General features: G+C 42.9%; 2 protein-coding genes across 3 annotated transcripts in view; one reads left to right on the top strand and one right to left on the bottom strand.

Annotated features, from left to right (window-relative positions):
* The window catches only part of PYGL (glycogen phosphorylase L), a 54,532-nt gene extending 40,519 nt beyond the window's left edge, over positions 1-14,013 (top strand). Inside the window, exons 21-22 of one of the 2 annotated variants that reach the window (XM_070378086.1) lie at positions 3,839-3,914; positions 12,447-14,013. In XM_070378086.1, the coding sequence (XP_070234187.1) occupies positions 3,839-3,866 (28 nt within the window). In that variant the 3' untranslated portion in view covers positions 3,867-3,914; positions 12,447-14,013. The remainder of the gene's footprint in view (positions 1-3,838; positions 3,915-12,446) is intronic. The other variant, XM_070378087.1, reaches the window with a different exon arrangement.
* ABHD12B (abhydrolase domain containing 12B) lies at positions 56-22,535 on the bottom strand. The gene is made up of 13 exons (XM_070378088.1): positions 22,353-22,535; positions 17,266-17,393; positions 16,078-16,180; positions 14,266-14,385; positions 12,307-12,337; positions 8,923-8,968; positions 8,643-8,772; positions 8,182-8,219; positions 6,567-6,646; positions 2,624-2,706; positions 1,478-1,556; positions 749-867; positions 56-649 (listed from the first exon to the last, which is right to left on the bottom strand). Exons 1-13 carry the CDS (start codon positions 22,412-22,414, stop codon positions 622-624), a joined length of 1,047 nt encoding a protein of 348 aa, XP_070234189.1. The 5' UTR covers positions 22,415-22,535; the 3' UTR covers positions 56-621.
* Between the last annotated feature and the right edge of the window lie 584 nt (positions 22,536-23,119).

Consider the following 23,119-nt stretch of genomic DNA (forward strand, 5'->3'; position numbering starts at 1 on the left):
CATTTTTACAACATTCTTTAATTTTGTTTCATTTTGTTAAATAATAATCTAGTAAAGTATCTCTGGTAATTGAGAGGGAAAGTGTATGACTCTACTAGGGCTAATAAAGTGTCACTTTCCAAAGGCTATATGAGTGCCATATCTCTCTATTTTGAAGCAGATTGAAAAGCAGACTAGGACTTTTCCCAGTGCTATTCGGAAGGCTAGAAAACAGCTTGGAGCTTTTTAATGCCTTTTAAATTAAGTAAACTGAAATACAAATTAACTATTGGAGCATCTTTCTTATACTGCTGTCTAGGTCCAAATCAAAGACCACCTTATCCACAAATATCCTCAGAATGTGGGTAACTGTACATTTTTAGATGGAATCAAATTTTTACCAAATTCTCACTCTCCACGGTGATGTTTCTGTTGTTCCCCAAAATAGACTATGATAAGATAAACGAGAACATTCCATAATGCCCAACATCCATGCTTTCTTTCCCTTACTAAAATGGCAGGTGACTTGTAAAAATGTCAGTAAGTTCAGCTCACTCAAGCAGCCCAATACAGTTTTACATAAAAAGTTCACATCACAGCTGGTGTCCAGACTAAGTCTTCGCTCTCTGCTGTTCTCAGACTTCACGCCCACTGCTGGCTCAGAAAATCTCTGCAGGAAAAAGACCTTGATGATCTTACATGCCTTCCCCACCACATGGTCTAAGTAAGCCAGAGCAGCCCTCACTGCATTTAGCAAAACAACTCTTACCTCACAGTATGTAACAGTGCAGGGCTTTTACAAAGCGAGTTGTGTCGGAAGCCAGGAGGAAAGATCACCATCTTCACCCTCTCTTTGTTCCTGTAGGCATTGTGGGCAATTTCATAGAGCTGCAAGGGGCAGAAAGACAAGGACTCAAAGGCTGATCCTTGAAGCTGTTGTTTTGTTTTTCTAGTCTAATCTTCCTGAAAGGGTACAGAAACAACTGTCTTAGGGAGTGAGTTCCATTCAATTGGCGATGTGGCACCCTCCATATCTCTGAGTGGCTGCCTCTACAACCAAGGAAGGAAAGCTGCACAGCACAGAGAACAGTGACAAGACCTCATCGTACCCCTCCCAGTGCCTCCCTGCAGGGGGAAAAGGGATTGCAGGGGACCCCCACTATTTGTTTAAAAGAAAAGGAACAGCATCCCTATTTTTAGAGCCACTGCCGGAAAGACTGCCTGGAAGTTCCCAGAGCCTTCTGGGATCTTCTCTATATTTGTTGATCCAGACCCCAGATGAGGAAGCAGGATCCCCCACAAACACTCCTTTGAGCTGAACAGCATGATACTTATTGTATCACGCTGATACTTATTGTATACACCAGGCAGCACAGCAACTCAGGGTGCACAGAATCCCTTATAATGTCAGAGACCTTTCTTTCGGCACTAATCAAAGTTTGGCTGGCTGAGAAAATGGTGACATTAGTGTTTCCATCAGCCACTGAGCTTAGTATACCTTTTTTCCAAATTCCAAAGGTACCGTTTTGTCATCCTCACCATGTATGATGAGAAGGGGAGAAGACAGGAATTTGACACTAGGAACAAATGGAAGAAAAGTATTCAGTTCAAGAAATACATTGAGATTTCTCCTCTTCTAAGTTCAGGCTTTAGTAAAACATGAGGTTCACCCAAAATAAAAGACACGCTTTCTGTCCCTCCCAGGAATAGCAACTTTATATATAATAAGCTTCATATAATGACATTTTTCTTCCAGCCAAGATTCTATTTACTCATATAATTTAATTAGTTGTTTAATTTATTCTTATGTGATTTTGAAAATAACAAAAAATGAATTTGTACAGAATTAAAAGAACTTCACTTTTTTCTTATTCTACCTTATTTCACAACATGTTGAATGTTTTAATTAAAATTTAAAAAATTAACAAAACCAAAAAATAATAAGAACTACCACAAGGCCAAAGAGAACTCTTTGTAGCAATTTATTTACATTTCCCCATAAACGTACAGGATGGACATGAGATGTTAACAGGTTCGACTAGCTTCCTGATCAACTTCCTATGTGGTAATTCAAAAAGGCCATGACATGAAAAATGGCAAAAGCCCTTCCTTGGCCCCTCCCAAATTCTGATACCAGCCAACCCTGCCACAGTGACTCACTGCTACTCCTCAGGATGTCAGATTCCTCAAGTGTGTTGAAATGGGAAAACATACTGATAACGACTACCTGTTTGCAAGCACTCTAGATTCTCCTTCTCCAACTGGGAGACGCTAGCTTGCCACATTCTAGTCGCTGGACTTGCTGTTGGGTAGTTGGCTGGGTGGTGTATGGATTTTGGTTACATGGGGAATAAGGCCTAGAAGTCAGAGATTCCTCCAAGGAATGCTAAGTTAAACCCTACAGGACCTTTGAAAGGTCCTAAAACACCATAAACTACAAATCCCTTCATAACTTCAGAGAAAAGTACTGAATTGGTAAAGTTATTAAATTAGACATAAACATAATACCAAATACTAAAAATTTGTAGACACTTTACCCTAAATCCTACTGCCCATCTAAGAATTCTCCTCTACCTATTCAGTAAGTCACATGATAATTAGCCCCCAGAATCTAATAAAGGACATCTTTACATGATTAACTTACTTTTCATCACTGGGGAAGACTAGTTTGTCTTTCCTCAGGGCATCCATAATTGACCTTAAAAATCCTGGAAGTTTCCGGTAAATCTATTTTTCAAAAAGGAAAAAAATTAAAATATGGCCTAAAGCTATGTCATTTGTTAGAGGTTCTCACTATGAACTGTAGTAGTACAGAGTGTAGTGACTTTCTAAATATACTAAACGTTTTTGGAAAATGTAACTTTTATGATTTTAAAAACAATTCATGTTACTTTCACTTTCACACTTTGGAAAATACAAGAAGGAAGAAAAAAGAAATCACACATGATAAAGCAGACGGTGCATGGGGCTTCCCAGGTGGCTCAGTGGTAAAGAATCTGCCTGCCAAAGCAGGAGACTCAGGTTCGATCCTTGGGTTGGGAAGATCCCCTGGAGAAGGAAATGGGCAACCCCACTCCAGTATTCTTGCCTGGAGAATCCCATGGACAGAGGAGCTTGGCGGGCTATAGTCCATGGCGTCACAAAGATTCAGACACAACTGAGAAACTACTACTTTCACATTTTCACACTTGGTAGGGAAATGGGTACAAAATATGCAGGTTGAGGCCAGTAAAGACAAACGTCTGCTTCACAGTTTGGACGTGGGCCTGCTGCTTGCGGGAGCCTGCGTGGTTCCCCAGGGTTTGTCTGGCCTGTGTTTCTGGCATGGTCATGAAGCACAGGACCCACATTCAGGTGCGGTCTGGAGATCCTAACAACACCGCTTCTCCTTCCCTCCCTTACTTTGCCCTTATCAGTGCTAAGGGCAAGATTTCTTGTCTTCTCTTTCCTTTGTCTTTGGTTCTTCTATCCCTGGAATCAGGACCCCTCTGATGAGAGCTCGGTAAGAGAAGTCCTTCGGCAGTTCACCTCAGGTTCCAGAGGAGGGAGAAGAAAGTGGGCCTCAGTCCATCCACTCCCCTCCAGCCAGGGGTGCCCCTTGGGACTTACAGGTCCAACTCCCCTCCAGGGGCTCCTAGTTGGTCTCCCTGCCTCCTCTCGGTTCTGGAATTGCACCAGATAAATATCCTTTAAATCTGCTGTTACAGATTGTGGGGAGTGGAACTCTTATCTATTTAGAAAAACAAACAGCTCCTATCTTGGCTGAAAGGCCATCCACATCTGGCCACAGTCTTTCATCCCCAAAGTTGTCTGCCAGGAGTTAGAAAAGGTAGGACTGAGTCCTGTCTCCTCTTTACAGGGCGAGTGGCAACGGGGCAAGCCGCTGAGCCTCCAGCTCCCTCAGCTCTCCATGGAGGCAGTGGTGCCAGACTCAGGTGCTGTGAGGATTAAAAAGGAGGATGAGTGCAAAAGCTCTTACACAGAGGTCCTCCGTGCCTCTCGAATATCTTATAAGACAGAATCGCCCCACTCTGGCCACGTGCCTTGGCTCACCTTCTCCCCTCCTGTCTGTGTTTCCTAACTGCTCTCCCTCTCCCTCACCTCACCTCACTAAGAAATGAGCTTAGATCCTATCTCTTTGTAAGTCTTCACTGATCACACCTTTGCAAAAGACCCTTCTCTTTGCTGAATTCTCCTGTCCCTGAAATTATTGTTCTGGGCCCTCCCCCAACACAAGCTTAGTCTACTGTGTACCTGAGTGGGACAAAGGAACAGGTGTTTGTTAAGTGCCCATATTTTGCATGATTATTTTACTTAATTCAAAAATACAAATACACAAAATCCCTATGCAGTATCAACCTCATTATAAAAATAGGAAAAATACAACAAAGGGAAGTAGTTTACCAAAGTCATAATTGGTTAGTGGCAGAGACAAAATCTGAACCCAAACCCAAACCTGTCTAGCTTTATGAAGCCCAGAGTCTTTTTCCACTATGCCATGCTGCCTTCCTATTCCAACTAATTGATTCCAAAGTGATACATGGAAATCCATGTCATACTTTATATCCCTATCTCCCCAATTGCAGAAAACTTCTTCAGGGTTAGGACCTATGCCTTTTACTGTATCCATGTCTCATACCACCTAAACTTTCTTATTCAACAGTGCCTTATCAACATCATTTCACTGCTAATAAAAATAACTAATGGCCACTGAGTGTCAGCACTCTTATACATGCTTTTCATATGTGAATTTATTTATCACAATAATCTTGAATAGATTTAATGAAGCATTAAAAGCAATTAGCCGAAGGTTACATAGCTATTAAGTGACACCCTGGGGAAAAAAAACCAGAAAGTCTGACACCAGAGCGATGGTTCTTAAATAAAATATATTAAAACCTTTCTGTGGAGGTTTTAGAGGTCTACCAAGGCAGTGAGGTCTTGAGTGGTCCAGACCCCAGAAAGAAGGGATGCCCAGAGAGGTGAGCCTCACACTCAACACCACTTTGCTCCTTGAGACAACTGCCAAGTCAGAAGAAAGCCAGAAAGTAGAGGCAAAAGAACACAGACAAGATGACACAAATAGAAAACACAGTAAGAGAGCAGAATATAATTACCATAAGCTTCAGACTAAGGATTACATCTGAAGTGAGGCTCACTGCATTGAGAAGTAACATTACAGGAGACTTCCAGAGTGCCAGTGCTGCTAATTTCTTGATTTGAATGGTGGTTACATGGAGGTTCGGTTTATAACTATTAAATCATAGATGTCTGTCTCATGTTCAATTTCAGAATTAACAAAATTTCAAAAAAAAAGTAAATGGTAAACTTGTTTCTAAACTGTAACATGTCTACAAGCTAGTGAATTTATTAGTAATTATTCAGAGTAATAGTAACAGATGTTCAATTATCTATCTTTAAATTAATATTTAATTGTCTGGAGCCAATTAAAATGGTTTATTTATTGAATCTTAAATTACTCAGCATTCAATATTTTGGATTGTAGAGGGGATTCCTGTAATGAGTTGAGCTTAGAGTGTACAGGCATTTTAAGATTATGTGGTTCTGTGAACTAGCTGTCCCAGGATGTAATAAGCTGAAATAGTTAAGCAAATTCCAGAAACTTCTATGATGATTTACTGTATGAAAAATTCCAAGGGTAGACAGTTGGATTTAAGTACCCTTAAGATGCCTTCCAACAGTAATCAACAATTTGCAAATTTGGGCTACATGTCCCCTCTAAGAATCACACCTTTCTCCCTCTCTCATTTACTAACATTTATATAGAGGTATAACTGTAAGCAATTGAGCATAAGACATGGAATGAAATTATGAAATTAGCTAATAGTAACAGATACAACAGATTAAAAACCACATCTTGTCAGTCAATCTTTTCTAATTTATCTTCTTGGAAAGATTGTCTTCTCCACCTGGGATGCCATGTAAACCCATTTGGCAGCTTCTTGAATTCTTTAGAGACTTTCGTATCATAAAATAATGAAAGATATGTGGTTGACATTCATAGGGCTAAAAATGACGTATGAAAGGTTTATTTTCACTTTGAAAAGGGACAATAAATAAGTGAACCTAAGTCAAGTCTATCTATGAAAAAATTATAAAAGAGAAGAGGTGTAATTTAGTTAATTGGGGGAGGGAGGGCGGTGAAAAAAAGCTTTGGCTCTTAATAAGCCACTGAAGGGCTTCCCAGGTGGTGGTAAAGAACCTGCCTGCCAATGCAGGAGACATAAGAGATGCGGGTTCAATTCCAAGGTTGGGAAAATCCCCTGGAGTAGGGCATGGAGAAACCCATGGACAGAGGAGCCTGGTGGCCTATAGTCCATAGTGTATCAAAGAGTTGGACACGACTGAAGCGCCTTAGCACAGCACATACACAAGCCACTCAATCTATTGGAAGGAAATAAAAGAACTACAAATACAAAAGCCATTGTGCCCTCCTTTAATAGTAACTGGCTACTAACCTATCACAAGTTAGAATAACTTAGAAATACATAAGATTAATTAAGAAAGGGAAAATGGTTAATAAACAGCCTGCACGTTGACATCTTGTAAAGATGTATGAGACTCACCTTTAACAAGGGATAATTGATACTTGCAACCCATATGTTGGTAAATGGAGCTTCCAGGATAATTGCATCAGCTGGGAATCCTTGAAAAATAATAAGAAAGAACTCCCCCATCATATTTAAATACTGTCTTTCCTAAATAATGGATCCTTATCTTGTACATGAACTACCTGCATCAAAATCATTTGTGAATCATAATAAATTGTTACATTTGTGAATGCAAAGTAATGACCCCACACCAGACTTCAGTGAGAAGTCGGGATCTTGAGGGTGGGAAATGTGAGAATGTGCATTTTTAACCAGCACCACTAGAGATTCCATTTCTGTGCGCATGTAAAGAAAATCACTACCTTTTAAAACAAGCAGATTTTCATGATTTGGATAATTTAAGAAAGCAAAGAATTATAGGAAGGGAGAGTGTTCTGCAGACGCTGACTAGGTTGTTTTGGCCAACACTCTGAGAACAAAAGATCAAATACTGAAGTTACCATAGACTTTACCAAGACTTTAAAATAACTTATTGAAAATAACAAATGGTAAAATAGTTAAATATTTATTTTACTGCCACTCTAGAACTCTATGCCCAGTAAAATTACCCTTTAAAAGTGAAGATGAAATAAAAACATTTCAGACCAAAATTGAAAGAATTCCTCACCAACAGACAGGTAGAAGAAAAATCCCAGATGGAAGCATAGACATGTTAGAAATAATAAAGAGCAAAAAAAAAGGAAGGTAAATCTAAATATTGACTTTATAACATAAGAATAATGATGTTTTATGGAGTATTGATATAGAGAAAATTAAAATACATGGTAGCAAAAGTTCATAAGTTGGGCACTTAATGGATTTAAAATGTTCTAAGATAATTACATTATCCAGGAAGTGAAGTATTCATTTATGTGGGAATTTAGTTCTGGTAATTCAGCATTGTCAACACTAAAGGAGTCATAAGAGCTTAAAGGAGCAATGAAATGATGTTTGCTTTATTTACGTAAGTAATTAAGATTGTGTATAGCAGGTGACACGCTTTAAAATGTTTACATAACTCACCCTGACCTGTACTGCCAGTAAAGTTTAAGATATAATGCAAGTGATTACAAGCTTTCAATGCATATCAGAATCAAATCACCTGGTCCTATTCATAGAGTATCTAGTTCATGAAGACAGCCAGGATCCAAGATACCTGTGTTTATAACAAACACCCCCAGCAGATTCTGATAAAGGCAGTTCTCAGAACACTTTGAGAAACAATGACATAAATATTACATAAGGAGGGCTGCAGAAAGCAAGTCTTGCCTACTATTGCATAAAGTATAATTTGCCCCTCCTATAGCAGATTACTCCATAACAATACTTATTTATCACTTCACAGGATGGCTCTTTTAAGGTAATTTTTAACTCTTTCCTTAGTATTTACTTTTAATTTCATGCCTCTGAAAATCAGCTACTGTTTTGTATTAAACACAAAAAAAGAAAATTAATTACAGTATCCAGAACTGCCTAAAGTTGGGGTGCTTGTAGGTATCTCTGTGTTCAGATTGTACACAATAGTCTCTTCATTGTTTTTATTTTCCCATCTCAAGCCAAGAAATTATACCATGTAAGCATTTTATCATACCCTTCTCTTCTAGAACTTTTGCAGCATTTGTTGCAACTCTGTAAAGAAATGAAAATTAGTACACATGTGAAGCAGTGACTTAACAGTCAAGTAAGCAGAATAAAATGCAACCTCCAATATGAGCATCTGATGAAAGCTCCTGACTCTCAAATGCGCATAAACACAAAATCTTGCACAGGATTTCAAGGGATTCCACTGGCCCTAAACAACAATCCTTTCATTTAAAACTCTCAAGGAGAGCTCTGGAATGGGCTTCAGTGTCCCAGATAGCCATAGACAGCCAGTACACGGTCCCTTGAATTACAAATAAGCACGCTGAGGTGTAAGGACACTCGCCACTTGTGGAACCTGAGAGAAACTGTCTCCCAGCTCAGGGGTCCTCCTGCTGCTCACGGCTGCCTATGATATGACACTAACGCCCCAAGGATCCCCCTAAAGACCCATCTTCAGACCCCACTTACCCTGTCCCCAGAGAGTGGCCCCAGAGACACACAGGGGTGGTACCACTTCTCGCCTTGGTCCACTCGTAGACACAAACTGCATCAGCAGTCAGTCCATCCTCCGTGGGTGTACCCGTTGAGTCCCCGAACCCTGCCCGCAAGGAAAGGCAGACATACTATCACTACCTCCAAAATGAGGGCCATCAAAAGCCCCCTGCTTACTGAAAACTTTTTGTACCAAAAAACAGTTTTTTTAAAAAACAGTTTTTTTAAAACAGTGTACACTGTTCTTAACACATACCTCTGTAGTCAACAGACAAGACATGAAAGCCACCATTACTCAGCACCTGGATGACAAAGGAGCTGTTATCACTTTAATTAGGAGATGCAAACAAAAAGCTGGTCTCACCTCCTCAGCACTTCCATAATCCTGGAGGTAATGGTTAATAGGTAGAGAAAAGATCCATTTCTGAAATCTGGTGTTTGACATGAAACTTAAGATCAGACTTAACAGGAAAGAACAGCAGAGCAGGATCACACAGCCTGGGTCACACCCTAGCTCTGTCACTTACCAGCCTTGGTCAAGCCACTTAACATCTATGGAATCTATTCTGAGAAATGAAAAACAATACTTTCAGGATGGTTGGAAGATTGCGTGAGATGATGTATTAAAGTACCTTGGGGACTTCCGCAGTGGCCCAGTGGTTAAGAATCTGCCTGCCAATGCAGGGGACACTAGTTCAATTCCTGGTCCGGGAAGATTTCACATGCCACAGAGCAACTAAGCCTGTGCACCACAACCACTGAAACCCATGCGACTAGGAGCTCACGCTCTGCAACAAAAGAAGCCAGGAATATGAGAAGCTGGTGCGCTGCAATGAAGAGTAGCACCCCTGCTTGTTGCAACTAGAGAAAGCCCACACACACAGCCAGGAAGACTCAACAAAGCCAAAAATATACATTAATACATTTAAAGTACCTTGAAAGTGTTAAGTCACTCAGTCATCTCCAACTCTTTGCAACCCCATGGACTATAGCCTGCCAAGTTCCTCTGTCCATGGAATTCTCCAGACAAGAATACTGGAGTGGGTTGCCATTTTCTTCTCAAAGGGATCTTCTGACCCAAGGATTGAACCCAGGTCTCCTGCATTACAGGCAGGTTCTTTACTGTCTGAGCCACATAGTGAATATCTTTTGTAGGAACTTCCTGAAGGTAAGAATGCTACATAGAGCTGTAGTAGAAGCAGTCAATAATGGGAAGATATTCATATTAAGTATGAACAGATAAAGAGTTAATATTGATCAAAAGTAAATCACTTGATTACATGTAACCACTTTCAAGTCCTGAATAGAGAAATGAGAAAAGAATATAAAAACATAATTTTAAATGAAAAAAATACAAATGACAGATGATGAGAAGGGAGATAAAGGGGGACAAAACTTTACTATGCAGGCACTTTTAAAATTTTATTAATTCTCACAAAGTCTTACAAGACAGGTATTATCTGCATTTTACAGATAAACTGAGCCTTGGAGAACTTAAGTAACTTGTTCACACACATCCAAATGGCCAGAACTCGAACCACAGCAACAGAACCAAGATCACACTTGGGCCTGCCTGGGTTCAAACACTGTGCTTCCCCTACCAGGCATAGATGTGGGAGAAGAAAGAGAAAAGTGAAAGTGTTAGTCTCATCCGACTCTTTGCAATGCCATGAACTGTAGCCCGCCAGGCTCCTCTGTCCATGGAATTCTCCAGGCAAGAATAGAGTGGGTTACCATTTTCTTCTCCAGGGGATCTTCCCGAGCCAGGGATCGACCTCAGGTCTCCTACACTGCAGGCAGATTCTGTACTGTATGAGCCACCAAGGGAGCCTTCAGATGTGAGACACTGAACTTTAAATACAACTGAACTAATAATGAAGAAGTAAATGAAACTTTTTAACATTTAAACTACATTCTTTCCAAACAAGTTATCCAAGACACAGGGCAGTTCAGCATCCAGGGAAACTGGAACACCCATGTGTTGCTTGTGGTTCCATAAGCTTCACTTGACAATCAACTTAAACAACAGATCCTACTCCCAAGAATTTATCTCCAGGAAAAAAATTCCAAAAGAAGCATAAACTACCTGCTTAAAGTTTTCTGTAGCAATACTATTCTAAAAGAATTTAGAAAAAAAATTGTATCAAAGAGGAGTAGAATATTTAAGTAAATAAATATTGTCTATAAATAATGGAGAATGAGCACCCTTTAAGTTGGTAACTACGACGACTGTGAAAAACATCGAAGAATATTCTTAAAATAGTAAAAGCATGACATAAAATTATATATAGAAACAATCAGTAACATAAAAACTTTATAGAGATTAAAAACTAGGTGGGAACGATGTGCTGTATGATTGAAGTGATAAATGAACGATTGAATGAGAAAGGGGGAGAGAGAAGAAGACAATTTAATAAGAACTTAATTATTAAAAGAAATTGCCTATCCAAAGGAGACAATGAAGAGCTAAGGAAGTTCGGTCAGGCTGGAAAATGATGACTATGGTGTGTGGAATCCAGAATCTGCCCAGAGGAAGAAGTCTTATCATAGCATCCCTACACATCCCACCCACCACCAGGAGGATCTGGCTACTCTTCACATCTACACCTATGACATAGGAGACATACAATTGAGCTTTGCCAAGAGTAGAAGGGGAAAAATATATATATTCTCACAGTCATCAGCATCACACCCTCCCACTTGGAAAGGACAAAGAGTGGGGTTCAGAGTAGAAAGCAAAACTAAAAATTAATAGGCATCATCACCCCAGGCAAAATGGTAATCCAGCCCACCCACCACAGGGGATGATGGAGAGGGGAATGGACAGGAGAGGGTGCCCCTGTCTGAAGAGGGGAAGGGGGATGAAGGTGGTGCTGCAGTGTTGAGCCTGACAGGATTCTGGACCCCATTCATGCTGTTAAATCAGGAAAGGACTCTGGGGTGGGAGCTGGCTTGTGGGAGGAGAGATCAGGTCCTGGGATCAGTAACAAGACAAGCAGCCAAATCACCTGAGGAAGGGATTCCTAACCACCTCACAGGAGCGTGGGAAGGCTAAACAGCTCACCAGCCAGCTCTGAGTCAGACATGATGAGGGGAAGAGCCTGCCATCGTCCTTGTGCTGGGAAGTGCCGGGGCCACTCCAACAAACCAGAGCTTGTAGCAGGCTGGTGAGGACCCCAAGTTGTGGCCGGCCACCCTCCCTCTGCTGAACTTTTTGTGGGGCTGAAGAAGGGCCTGAATGATGTAAGAGCAGACATTCTGTCTTTACCCCATACCACAGAAAGGTTGCTCCTGGTGGAAGGGGTGGCTTTAGCACTTAATATATTTTCTCAACCCAACCCTCAGAAAAAGCAAAGAAATGTGTCTTCAACTCCGTCTGGTGATGAAAGGAACAAATCTGTGAAAGTGTTTGAGACTCAGAGACATTCACATCTGTTTCAATCCCCCAAGGTCAATTTAGGAAAAGAAGTGCATTCAAGGGACTTTAGGTCCCAGACACCACCACCCACCCCTTTGCCCCCACACCAGGGAGCTCTCAGGAAATAACCAGGCTGTGGGCTAAGGAAGATCTTAGGGCTGTAGCCCAGAAGAGAATAAATGAAGATGTAAAATTGGTACCTTGAGGCCCCTTCAGACATACCTTTACTAGCTCCAGTCTATGAGAAGCTGCCCTGTAGAGAAGGTTTAAAAGAAAAAGCAGGAATTAGGAATTATGATGACACATTCAACAAAAATCACTGTCATGCTGCTGGCATCTGATCTCACTGCTTTCTTTTTCAGATAAGACAAATAACCAGGGGAGAGGGCACTACTTCTTGGTGTTGGAGCCCCCGTGCCTGCATCAGGGTGAACTCCCCACGGCTCCCCACTCCCTGCCTTCCCCACAGTGAGCACCGCCTGCCCAGACCACTAGCACTTCACAACATAAGCATCTGATGAACTGCTGACGATCCATCTTCTTGCACTGCTGCACAGCAAATCCTATTTCTCAGAATACTTCTAGAAGCCAAAGGAACATAAGTCCCAGAAAGTGGCTTTTCAGGAAAAGGGATGACACAGTCAAGTTCACTAAAGTAAGAACTCGCTACATCCTGTCTGCTCTGCCATGAAGGACATGATGAAGTGAGGAGAGAAACTCACAACCCTGGAGGTTCAAGAAACACTTTCTTCCAAATAACCATAGTCTGCTCTCTATGAACCACACAAAAGGGAGAGAAAGATGACTCAGAAGACAGAGGAGTCTTTAAAAACCATTTGAATTTTTAGAGCCACATTTCTTAAAACATTAGTGAGTCATGAAACCCTTGGAAGCTGTGATTAAAGCTATGGACCTACTCCCCTGAAAAATGTATCCACTCTTCAAATTTCATGTACAATTCGAGGTTGGGAGTTCACGGACCCTCTGGGGCTTCTGTGGATCCTAAGTCTAGAACCAGTGTTTTCATCTAGGTTCCCTGTGACCTGTCATTTGGCCTCCTGCCAGCTCAGTACCGCTGGAAGCAAGCTGAGACTTCAGGAAAGAGGAAGGTAGCTAGCCCCAAGCCAGAAAATCCAGGAAAACTGGGGGCAAGAGCCGATTCACTCAGAGGGCAGACGTGATAGTGTGATCCACAGGACACATTAAAGAAAAGTGCATTGTAACACTGTACCCAAGTTTGCACAATTGGAATAATGTTAAACAATGTTGAAAAACATTGATTTCACAAGAAATCTCTGTAAAGGTGACTCTAAGGCATAAACCTCAAGAAAGCACCTTGAGCAAAGGCAAGGCTTGAGAAAGCCATTGTCTGACACAAAAGACAGTGAGTAAAAGAGACAGAGGCGAGGGAGCTGAGGGGCAGAGTCTGAGCTTGTCACTGAGTTTGAAGTGTCCCCCGCCCAGAGACTGGGCCAGGTCTGTGGGTCTCTGAGGCATGTCACCCCTCCCCCACACTGAGAGCGGCAGTCAGAGCCAATATTCATCACCCACTGTAATGACACAGGCCCACAGAGGGGCTGGCAGTGCATCAAAGAAGAGTCAGGCTTCCAGGAGGCACTCTGTTACAAAGCAAGGCTGGGATGACAGGAGTGGGCTGAGGCATCAGCACTCCAGGCTAGAATTAGTCAGGTGGCCCCAGAGCGGGATCAGAATTCTAGGGGATCTCTCCTGGAGATCATACACTTGATTTTTAGACTTCATTGCTACATGAAGGAATCTCCATGTGGTTCTGTGAGAAGACCATTGATGTGGAAACTCTTCCTTATTCTCCATACCTCATGCATATTTCCTATCAAGTCATCCATGGCTTCAGTTCATCATTTCCAACACTCTTACAGAATAAAGCAACACTGCCTTCTTTGAAATCAGTGTCCACATTTTGAAGTTTGTCTCCCTTCCAGTTAAGGATCCACATTATTCTACATGTGGAATATATAGTGTTATATTTTTTTTTAAGAGAAGCCTATTGCCAGAACACCCTCGAATTCCAACAAATGGAAACAAATGTGTGGAAGGATGCTTACAGAGTTAAAAACAGCTCTGCCTTTCATTCCCCCACAGGAATGAAATGCTCTTTTGCTCTGTCTGAGGGGAAAAAAAAACCCAAGCAAAGGCACTGACCTGTGTTGAGCACTGCCATGAAGATAAACAACAATTGGGTTGCCATCACAGAGGGCTGCTTCATACCAGCTCCGGCCCTTCCCCTTAGCATCCTCCGCCCGGCAGCTGGGAACCGTGTGCCTGAAAAGTAAGGCAAGGTTTTAGCCAACATGGACCCAGAGAAGAATTCTCTATCCTCGCCAACAGTCTAAAACCTCATGTCAATCAGATACATCTTTATGTATATAAAACATATTATATACAAAACCACCTGGGAAAGCCCATAGTAATTATCAGAATATATAATAAGTTATAGTTTTATATGTAAATATTTAATCTATTTATATACAAAAATGTATCTGAGTCATATATGCATGGGCTTCCCAGGCGGCCCTACTGGTAAACAGCCTACTTGCCACTGCAGGAGACATAGGAGATGCAGGTTTGGTCCCTGGGTCAGGAAGATCCCCTGCAGGGGGGGCATGGTAACCCACTCCAGTATTCTTGTCTGGAAAATCCCATGGACAGAGGAGCCTGGCGGGCTACAGTCCATAGGGTCACCAAGAGTCAAACACGACTGAAGCAACTTAGCACGCACACAGGCATATATGCACATGGTACCAATTAAAATATAATACCATGAACATCTTATAATGAAAATTATTACTGCCCTAGCCCACCTCCCTCATGCCCAGGGATAACCCCTTTTAACCATTTATGGTTTAGTTCTTCTGATTCCTACACCAATTATGCTTCCAAAACTGCAGTTCTTAGGTGTGGCTTACTGAAATGCAATCTTTTGGGTGGAAACCAGTAAAAGATAATAGATATTTGCCACCTGCTATTGGTTTGGCTGAAGAAACAAGCTGGAAAAAAGTTAAAGGGAAACCACTTTGGGTAGGAGAAAAGAACTTAAACATGAAATTAAGTTATTCACAAGAAACTGAGTGACCTTGTGATTTTAAACACCTGAGTGAGCTCTAGTTCCCCGCCCCACCCACCGCCTTGTCAAATTAATGAATGATAACACAAATACTACCATATGACACATCGCCAAGGGACTTGGAGAACTGACCACATGATGACGAATCTTCAATCCTCCAATCACTTAGAGGCAAAAGTTCTGACATCAAACCCCCAAGGCCTCCGTACCAAAAAGATAGGCATCGTTGCCAGCTAGATAAGTGGTCATGATGACAGGTGACTCACTCAGCCAAGGGCAGATGGGGCAAGAGCAAAGAATAAAAATATTTTCAAATTCCAGCACTATCAGTGGAACTGCATCCTACGGATTAGAAAAAAGTTATGTGAACCCATATTGGTTCCTAAATATTTCATGATCACATGTTCAAACTCAGGGAGGTGAAATATAGAAGAAGACAATGGAAAACTGGCAGCCAAGAACAAGCAGGTAGACCCAAACAGAAGAAAGTGTTGAGATTAGCACAGCAAGACAGACAGTAGGACGCTCATGACCTTGTTGGACAAATATTTATGGAGTGCCTTTGCCAAGCACCATGCTGAGCAATGAAAACCCACTAACAAAGTCCCCACCTATGAAGTTATTGTCTCGTAAAAAAGACACGCATTAATCAGATAATCACACAAGGAATAAGGCAAGGAAGAGAACGACCCTAGGCACCTGAAAAGTAAGATTCTCGAAAAGCAAATTCAAGCAGGTCAAATGTCAATACAAAGGGAAGGTGTGTGGAACAGCTTCCTCCAAGGAACACTGACCTCTCCACAGGCAAGTAACACAGCATCGCTCACCTGTGTCCTGTAACATGAAAGCCCCGCCCACTAAGCACCCCAGTGTCCAATCAGCGCACTCACCAGATTCCCAGAATTACCCCAGGCTCAACTTTGATGTAGAAGTTCACGGTGTGAGGAATCTTCAACTCTGGTTTCTTTAAATCCACAAGAAATGGTGCTTTGACTAGAAAGTAGAATTCATTACCAACTCCCAGAATCAAAAGTCCATGTCTTTCAATCACAATCCAAAAAAGTAATTAGCCTCATGTTTGACATGTTTCTAAATTACAAGCACTACACTCAATTCCAAGCAAAGTATTTTATTTTATAAACTAGGACTAGCCCGCAGAAGAATTGACCCCCACAAATACTCTAAAGCTAGACTTAAAAATAGCACCAGTGTGGTAGCCCCTAATAGAGTTTATTCCATTTTATCCCTGTTTCAAGTGAAAAGCAAAGGAGACCATTCACCTAAAAAATAAGAGGGTATAGAAGAAGGTAATGAGTTTTGGGGCAGAGAGGTTTGTTTTATTTGGTTGGATGTTTTTTCTTTGGCTGCGCCAGGTCTTGGATGTGGCTCTCAGGATCTTCAGTCTTCCTTGCAGAATATGGGATCTATAGTTGCAGCATCTGAACTCTTAGTTGTGGCCTGTGGGATCTGGTTCCCTGATAAGACATCGAACCCAGGCCCCCTGCATTGGGAGCATGGAGTCTTAGCCACTAGTCGACCAGGGAAGTCCCAGTAATGAGTGTTCTGCTACTGAAGTCATGCATTACTTTTGCACTAAGTAAAGCATAGTCACTAACCATAAACCATGAAATGTCCAAGATCAACGTAACAGAGACACACAGGGGACAGCACTACCTGTGACCAGAAGAACCATGTGCCACACTAACACAGCCTTCAGTAGAAACACAGGAAAATAGATTTATCACATCAACCTGTCTCTCTCTAGGGATACAAGCAAAAAGAGGAAGTGAAAAGGCACAGAATACAGAAAGCACTAAGGTATCCAGATTAACAGCTAATTTTAAGACTGAGCTCCAGGATTGAAATCTCACCCACAAGGCCATGGTTTTCTATCTATCCCAACAGTTCACCAGGATTCATTTTAGACCCCAAAGGCAATATAATTAGGTTTCAGACAATTTAAGTCTAGCCACAAAGATGCTGACATATCTTTCTCACTATGTCGTAACTGTAAGGGCAGTGAGTTCTTTAATTGGGAAAAAAATATAAAGGCAGATTCACAAAAGGTACATACTTACAAAAGTTTACAAAAATCAGCATGTGCATCAGAGGAGGGCAAATGTGTTCTTTTAATGATTTACTTGTAAAGCTGTCACACAGAGAGGCAATTTTCCTTCGGAGTGTGGAACAGGAGTGTGGGAAAGATCTGTAAGATATTGTGAAACAAATAAGGTATTCAAAATCAGTCTAAATTTTGTCTTGGTTTGTTTTTCCTTCTAACGTCCAAATCAAATTCCACAGACTGACACTGGGAATTACAGGCAAGCTGGCATTTAAGCAAAATCCTTTACAGAACTGTATGTAATTAGGGCAGATCCAGACCAGGCCCTATGGGAGAGCCAGGAGAGGAAAGGACAATCAAGCCCCCAATCAGCTGCTCAGAAAGCCCCGGTATGATGGGATAGGAGAGGTGGGGACACGGATGCACCCAAGTCAGACTTGCTTTCTCAGTGTACCCCACAGAAAGCCAAGGCTGGACCCCAAAGTCATCAGACTGTTTAACAGCTGCTGCAGTTTTTAATCACAATTCAGTGCTGTATGTGCTAGCTATCTATTATTAGTATTAGCCTAAAGCAGTGAATGAATAATCGTCAGATTCCCCCCTCCTTATGGCTGAGTCTCAGGAAAAAATGAGCCAATGCAAGAAAAAAAACCCACTTCTGAGGTGAGTGGGATTGTGAGGAGCAGGGTGGGGTGCAGGGCAGGATCTAGGCAGGTGATGGGACATGGGGTGGGTGGTGCAGGGGGAGCCACACACATCTTGTTTATTCTACTGTCCCAGTGGCATGAACCATCCAAACTGGGAGCCACCAGCAGACAACTTAGGATTTTTCCATGAAGGCTCACTCAGGCCACCTCTGTCTCTGGTCACAACTCCCATGAGAGCTGAGCGTCTCCCGAACCTTTTAGAAATGAGGGATACAGGAAGTCAGTGTCATCACCTCCCACTCCCAGTTTCTGTTCACATCGTTCCTTAAATGAATCCCTTTTCCTATTGTGAAAGGTCAATGGGAAGACCATCGATGTAATCAAATTATGAGGTTGTGGGGGCTGGAAACCATGTGTGGTGCACTGTTTCCATGTCCTGATTTCTCTGCTAACTAGAGGCATCTTAGAAGACGTTACATGTACAGGTTAATACCTGTACTTTGCAAATGAAGAGAATGAAAAGTTAAGTACCCTTCCCAAGGTCACACAGCCAATGAATGGCAGAACCACGTGAATCCAGAGTTCCATGATGATCTCCAGTGAGCTGTCACAGTCCTGGTGAGTTCTCCTTGTCATCCTTGAAGCAAAAATGAGCCCCAAGAATGAGGCTGGGCTCTAGCCAAGTCCAGTTCTTACAAAAAGTTGTATCAGGATCCTTTTCTCTTCTGCATCCTTCCCTCTCTCAGGGTCCCTCCTTCCTCCCACTCTCTTCTTCCATCCTGTTCCCATATTCTCAGAAGATACCAAAAGCATCAAAGAAAGACCTCTAAAAAACTCTCCCTCTAGTGTAATCACTTAAAAATCAGGGCACTTATACATATTTGGAAAAGGCATGGAGGCAGAAGATAATGAATCTCTAATGAATTTCCAGCAATTCTGTGGGGAGCAGAAAAGATAAGCAGGCTAAGGGTGATGGACAGCTCTTCAAATACATCAGCCGTGGGCAACTGCATACCCATAAAATCAGCAAAAAAGAAATGAAAATGATTGTTTCATACTTTAAAATAGCCTCTGTGAAGGTGGCTGGAAGGAGAGGACACTGTTGTTCCAATTTTAGAGATAAGAAACTAAAACCCAAAGAAGCCACTTTGAGCCACAGATCAAGCCCAGACAGACAGGCAGAAGTGAATTCTTAGGCTTCCTTCCAGTTGGCTGGATCCGGTTTTCTTTCTCCTGACTCTCTGAACTCCCGCTACCCTGCGTGTTAGTCTCCCACTAAGTTGCCTTTTGAAGGTAGCAGGGTGCTTGAAAAGCAGAGGCAATAGAGGGAAATATGCTTCTGTTTTTAAAGAATAATTCATACAGGACCCTTCTCTCAAATAGCTCAAGGCACTTCTGTGAGAAGCACTGTGGGAAGAGAACACAGTGACCAGATCCCTCTGAGCATCAATAATGCACAGCATCTCCTTTTAACTAGGGGGCTGTCAGTTTGACTTCCCCTAGATCAATAGGGGATCAAAAGTCACCAGCGGCTAATAGACCTTATTTGAGCAGAGGATGCGGTTTCAGTCCAATCCTCGCTCACGGCCAGCACATCAAACAGCCACCTTGATGCTTTGGTGTTCTTTTGCCTACCCTTTGATCAGCTGTGGCTGTAACTGCACAGCATCCCACAGGGGCCACAGAACCTAACTGGATGATTCTGACTGGCGCTGGAACCTGAGCTGCTACAGGGCCAATCATTCTTGCTTAATGCTCAGAAGTACCAGCTTTGGGAAGCCCAACTCTGACCACAGTTGGCAAGACAACAATTCCAAATGTTAAGACATGCTGCACAGGCATCCTGTGCCCATTCATCCCACCAACACATACTGATTACCAAACACCAAGTTACCTCTTTTCTCCTCCCTCCTTTCCTCCCAACCAGACCCCCTCTTTCCTTCACGTCCACTCAAGTGTCCCTTGTTTTTCAAATCTTCTCTAGACAGATCTTCCCATGGTGACTTATCCTCTCTTTTCACCCCTCCCACTAATTATAGTCAGGCCCAGAGGCTGACCCTTAATTCTTTGCTGATTTTTTTCTCACTATTAGCCCTGTATCCCCAGTGATAAGAACCACGTCCCAGCTAATGCTGCTTTTACTTTCCACTCTGCCTAGCACAGGGCTGTTGCTGTTTGTTGTTTAGCCATTCAGTCATGTCTGACTCTTTTGCGACCACATGGGCTGTAGTCCACCAGGCTCCTCTGTCCATGGGATTTTCCAGGCAAGAATACTGGAGTGGGTTGCCATTTCCTTCTTCAGGGGATCTTCCCAACCCAAGGATCGAAACTGTGCCTCCTGCATTCCAGGCAGATTCTTTACCACTGAACCATCAGGCCAGCCCTGGGCTGAGTGTCATAAATACCCATAAAATGACAGGTTGAGAACAGAAAAGAGTATATTTCTAGAAGGAGTCAAGGCTTATTGGTAGCTTTGGGGGACAGGAAAGGGCTTCCTTCTCTTTTGAGTAGGAATGTGAGCTACCCAAGAGCAGGGGTTTTGCCTGTTTTATTTATGGTGGTGTGCCCAGAGCCTAGGCAAGTATCTGGTAGGGAGTAGATGACCAATATACTGGGGAGGATGGAAAAGTTTATCAGCCTTCTCATAGGGATTTTCTAAGTACCAGCAGCAAGAGATTTACTCTGCTGGGCCCATCCATGTTAAGAAGTGACTACATCTGATGAGACTTTTGTAAGATAAATAAATCCATCCCCAAGGCATTAAAAAATAATCACTGTAAATATCATGATTAAATGTTCTCCTTGAATCTCATGACACATCACAATAGATCCATGGCTACAGGCCATCCCAGACACACAAGGAGCCCTCCAGGAATGTTTGCTGATCTAACCAGGCTCCATGAAACAAAAAGGACTTAAGATGCTGGATTTCAGTCTGTGCCTCAGCCTGATCTAAATTAGATCAGTAATTTTCTGCTCAGATAAAGAAATGCTCAAGTATTTTATTCTTTCAGAAAACACCTCAAGACTTATTTTTAGTAATCAGTATTTAGAAGTAATAGGGACTTCCCAAGTGGCACAGTGATAAAGAATGCAGGAGAAACAAGAGAGGAGAGTTTGATCTCTGGGTTGGGAAGATCCCCTAGAGGAGGAAATGGCAACTGCTCCAATATTCTTGCCTGGAAAATCGCATGGACAGAGGAGCCTGGCACACTAAAGCCCACAGGGTCCAAAGAGTCAGACATGAATGAGCAACTGAGTGTGCACACGTGTAGAAGTAACAGGATCCCCAACTCCCCATCTCCACTCCTCTATCAACAAAGTGGGCTGTTCTCTAAAAAAACACAACGCAGCTTTGATTCTCTGTTAAATAACCAGTCACGCATTCTATAAAGAACTCAAAAGTAAAAGGTGGTAAATGCCAGCTTTCCCAGAACAGCTGCTTCAGGCATGTAAGGCCCACGATTGTGAAGTTTGAAAAGTGTAGCCAGTCAGGATATTGGACCTGGTGTTCGGATCCAATACAAAAGGGGGCTCTAGCCTGCGCTGCGGAGCCAGGGAGAGCTGCACTCTGCCCCCTGCCCTCAGCCACAGCAGGAAGAGAAGACAGGGAATCAGGGTTGTCTTAGCCACTCAGATGTTCCAAATTGAGGTCTCCTATGCCTGGATGTGATTCTTGGATATTTTGTAGTCAACAAAAGTTAGGCAAAACAAAGCAAAGGAATACAAAGAAGAAAAGTAAACGAAACAGCCAATACCTTCCCACACCAACAAAACAAAATAAGATACCCAGTCTCTTGGGTCTGGGTTCTCCAACCAATACCTGGATTCAGCGCAAGAAGACTGACAGTGTATTGCTTGCTGGTCGATTCAGGTAGTCTAAGACTACTGCTCAAGCCAAGGATTCATGGAAGGAAGAAAACTTAAAACCTGCTGACTTAGACATTTCAGATTTAAAGGATGTAAGAACTTGGCATGGGCAATGCCAAGTTATGGTTTCCATGTACTGTGCATCTCTAGCATCGTGGAGAGGTCTTCCTTAACTCCATGGCAGACTTCACACTCAGGGAGGTGGTTTTCTGACCCTTCCCATCTCTACAGATAGGCCCTTGATCCAACAGAATGCCATCCAAGACAACAACCCAGATTATTATTGTCACTAATATTATCCCGCTGTTAGTAAAATGTCAAGGCAATTAATAGATTTATAGAAACCTGAACCAGCTCTCTGGAATCTCTATTTCAGAAGCACCAAAGGGATACACGTTCCTGAAAAATCTTAGGCTTGAGTCTCACTGGCCCTGGTAGGGGCTGAGGAAACAGCCGTCCAAGAGCCCTGGGGGCCTCCGAAGCACCGAGAGTCAGTGCCGGGCCTCCAGCCCCCCGGTCCGCGCTGGGTGGTACCTTCCCTGCCCATCCCGGGCAGCGGGGCATACAGGGCGCCACGCGCACTCACCGCAGGTTCCGCACGACCATGTGCCACCATGCGGCCACGGAGTCCCGCTCGTCCGGCTCCATCCCGCGTCTCGTCCTGATCCGCCACCACAGGAGCTCTCGCAGATAATCGGGAGCCGGGAGCCGTGCCCCGGCTTCCCTCCTCCCCCGCGAGGGCGGCGACTACCCGGGGCCCTGCGGCGGGTGCTGCGGGGCGTCCTACTCAGCGCGGGGCCGGGCGCGGCCGAGCCGGGCTGTCTTCGCGCACCCTCGGCCACACGCAGTGATTTGTGATAGGAACAAGTGCCTTACTCTTCCAGCAGGCCATGCGCGAATTCATTTCTATTTTATCCTATACGTCTCTGTGTGTGCGCGCCCTGCGTGGAGTAAAATACATTTCTTACTCTGATAGTAATAAAAGTCTGAGAGTCACAGCTTTAGGAGACCCTCCCGGAGAATATACGCTTTCCTCCACTTTAACCCCCCTTTTTTCTTTCTCCCTGTTGTTCCCCTTTTCCGGAATCTTCCCTTCCCAACCCCCATCTCCTCCCTCTCTCTCCCTCCCTCTCTCTCTCTCTCTCTCTCTCTCTCTCACACACACACACACACACACACACACACACACACCTGTCATCCTTACTATAGTAGGAATTCCTTTGGCTCCCTTCCATTGACTACTACTTTTATCTGTCTGCAGTGTTATGAACTACACAATTCCTCCATGTGTCCAAATTCACCACCTTCTGGGTGTTTTGTTTACCTAGCTGCAGGTAGCAGAAACCGCCCCAA

This window comes from Bos mutus, chromosome 10, assembly GCF_027580195.1.
Source record: "Bos mutus isolate GX-2022 chromosome 10, NWIPB_WYAK_1.1, whole genome shotgun sequence".
Taxonomy (NCBI): Eukaryota; Metazoa; Chordata; class Mammalia; order Artiodactyla; family Bovidae; genus Bos; species Bos mutus.

Bases quoted from the DNA above. Each gene is read 5' to 3' on its own strand.
- ABHD12B (XM_070378088.1), bottom strand. From the start codon at position 22,414: ATGGAGCCGGACGAGCGGGACTCCGTGGCCGCATGGTGGCACATGGTC. The intron at 17,394-22,352 runs GTGAGTGCGCGT...AATATCTTACAG, and splicing joins ATGGTCGTGCGGAACCTGCG to ATCTTTCCCACACTCCTGTT. The intron at 2,707-6,566 runs GTGAGTCTCATA...TTTGAAAAATAG, and splicing joins TCAATTATCCCTTGTTAAAG to ATTTACCGGAAACTTCCAGG.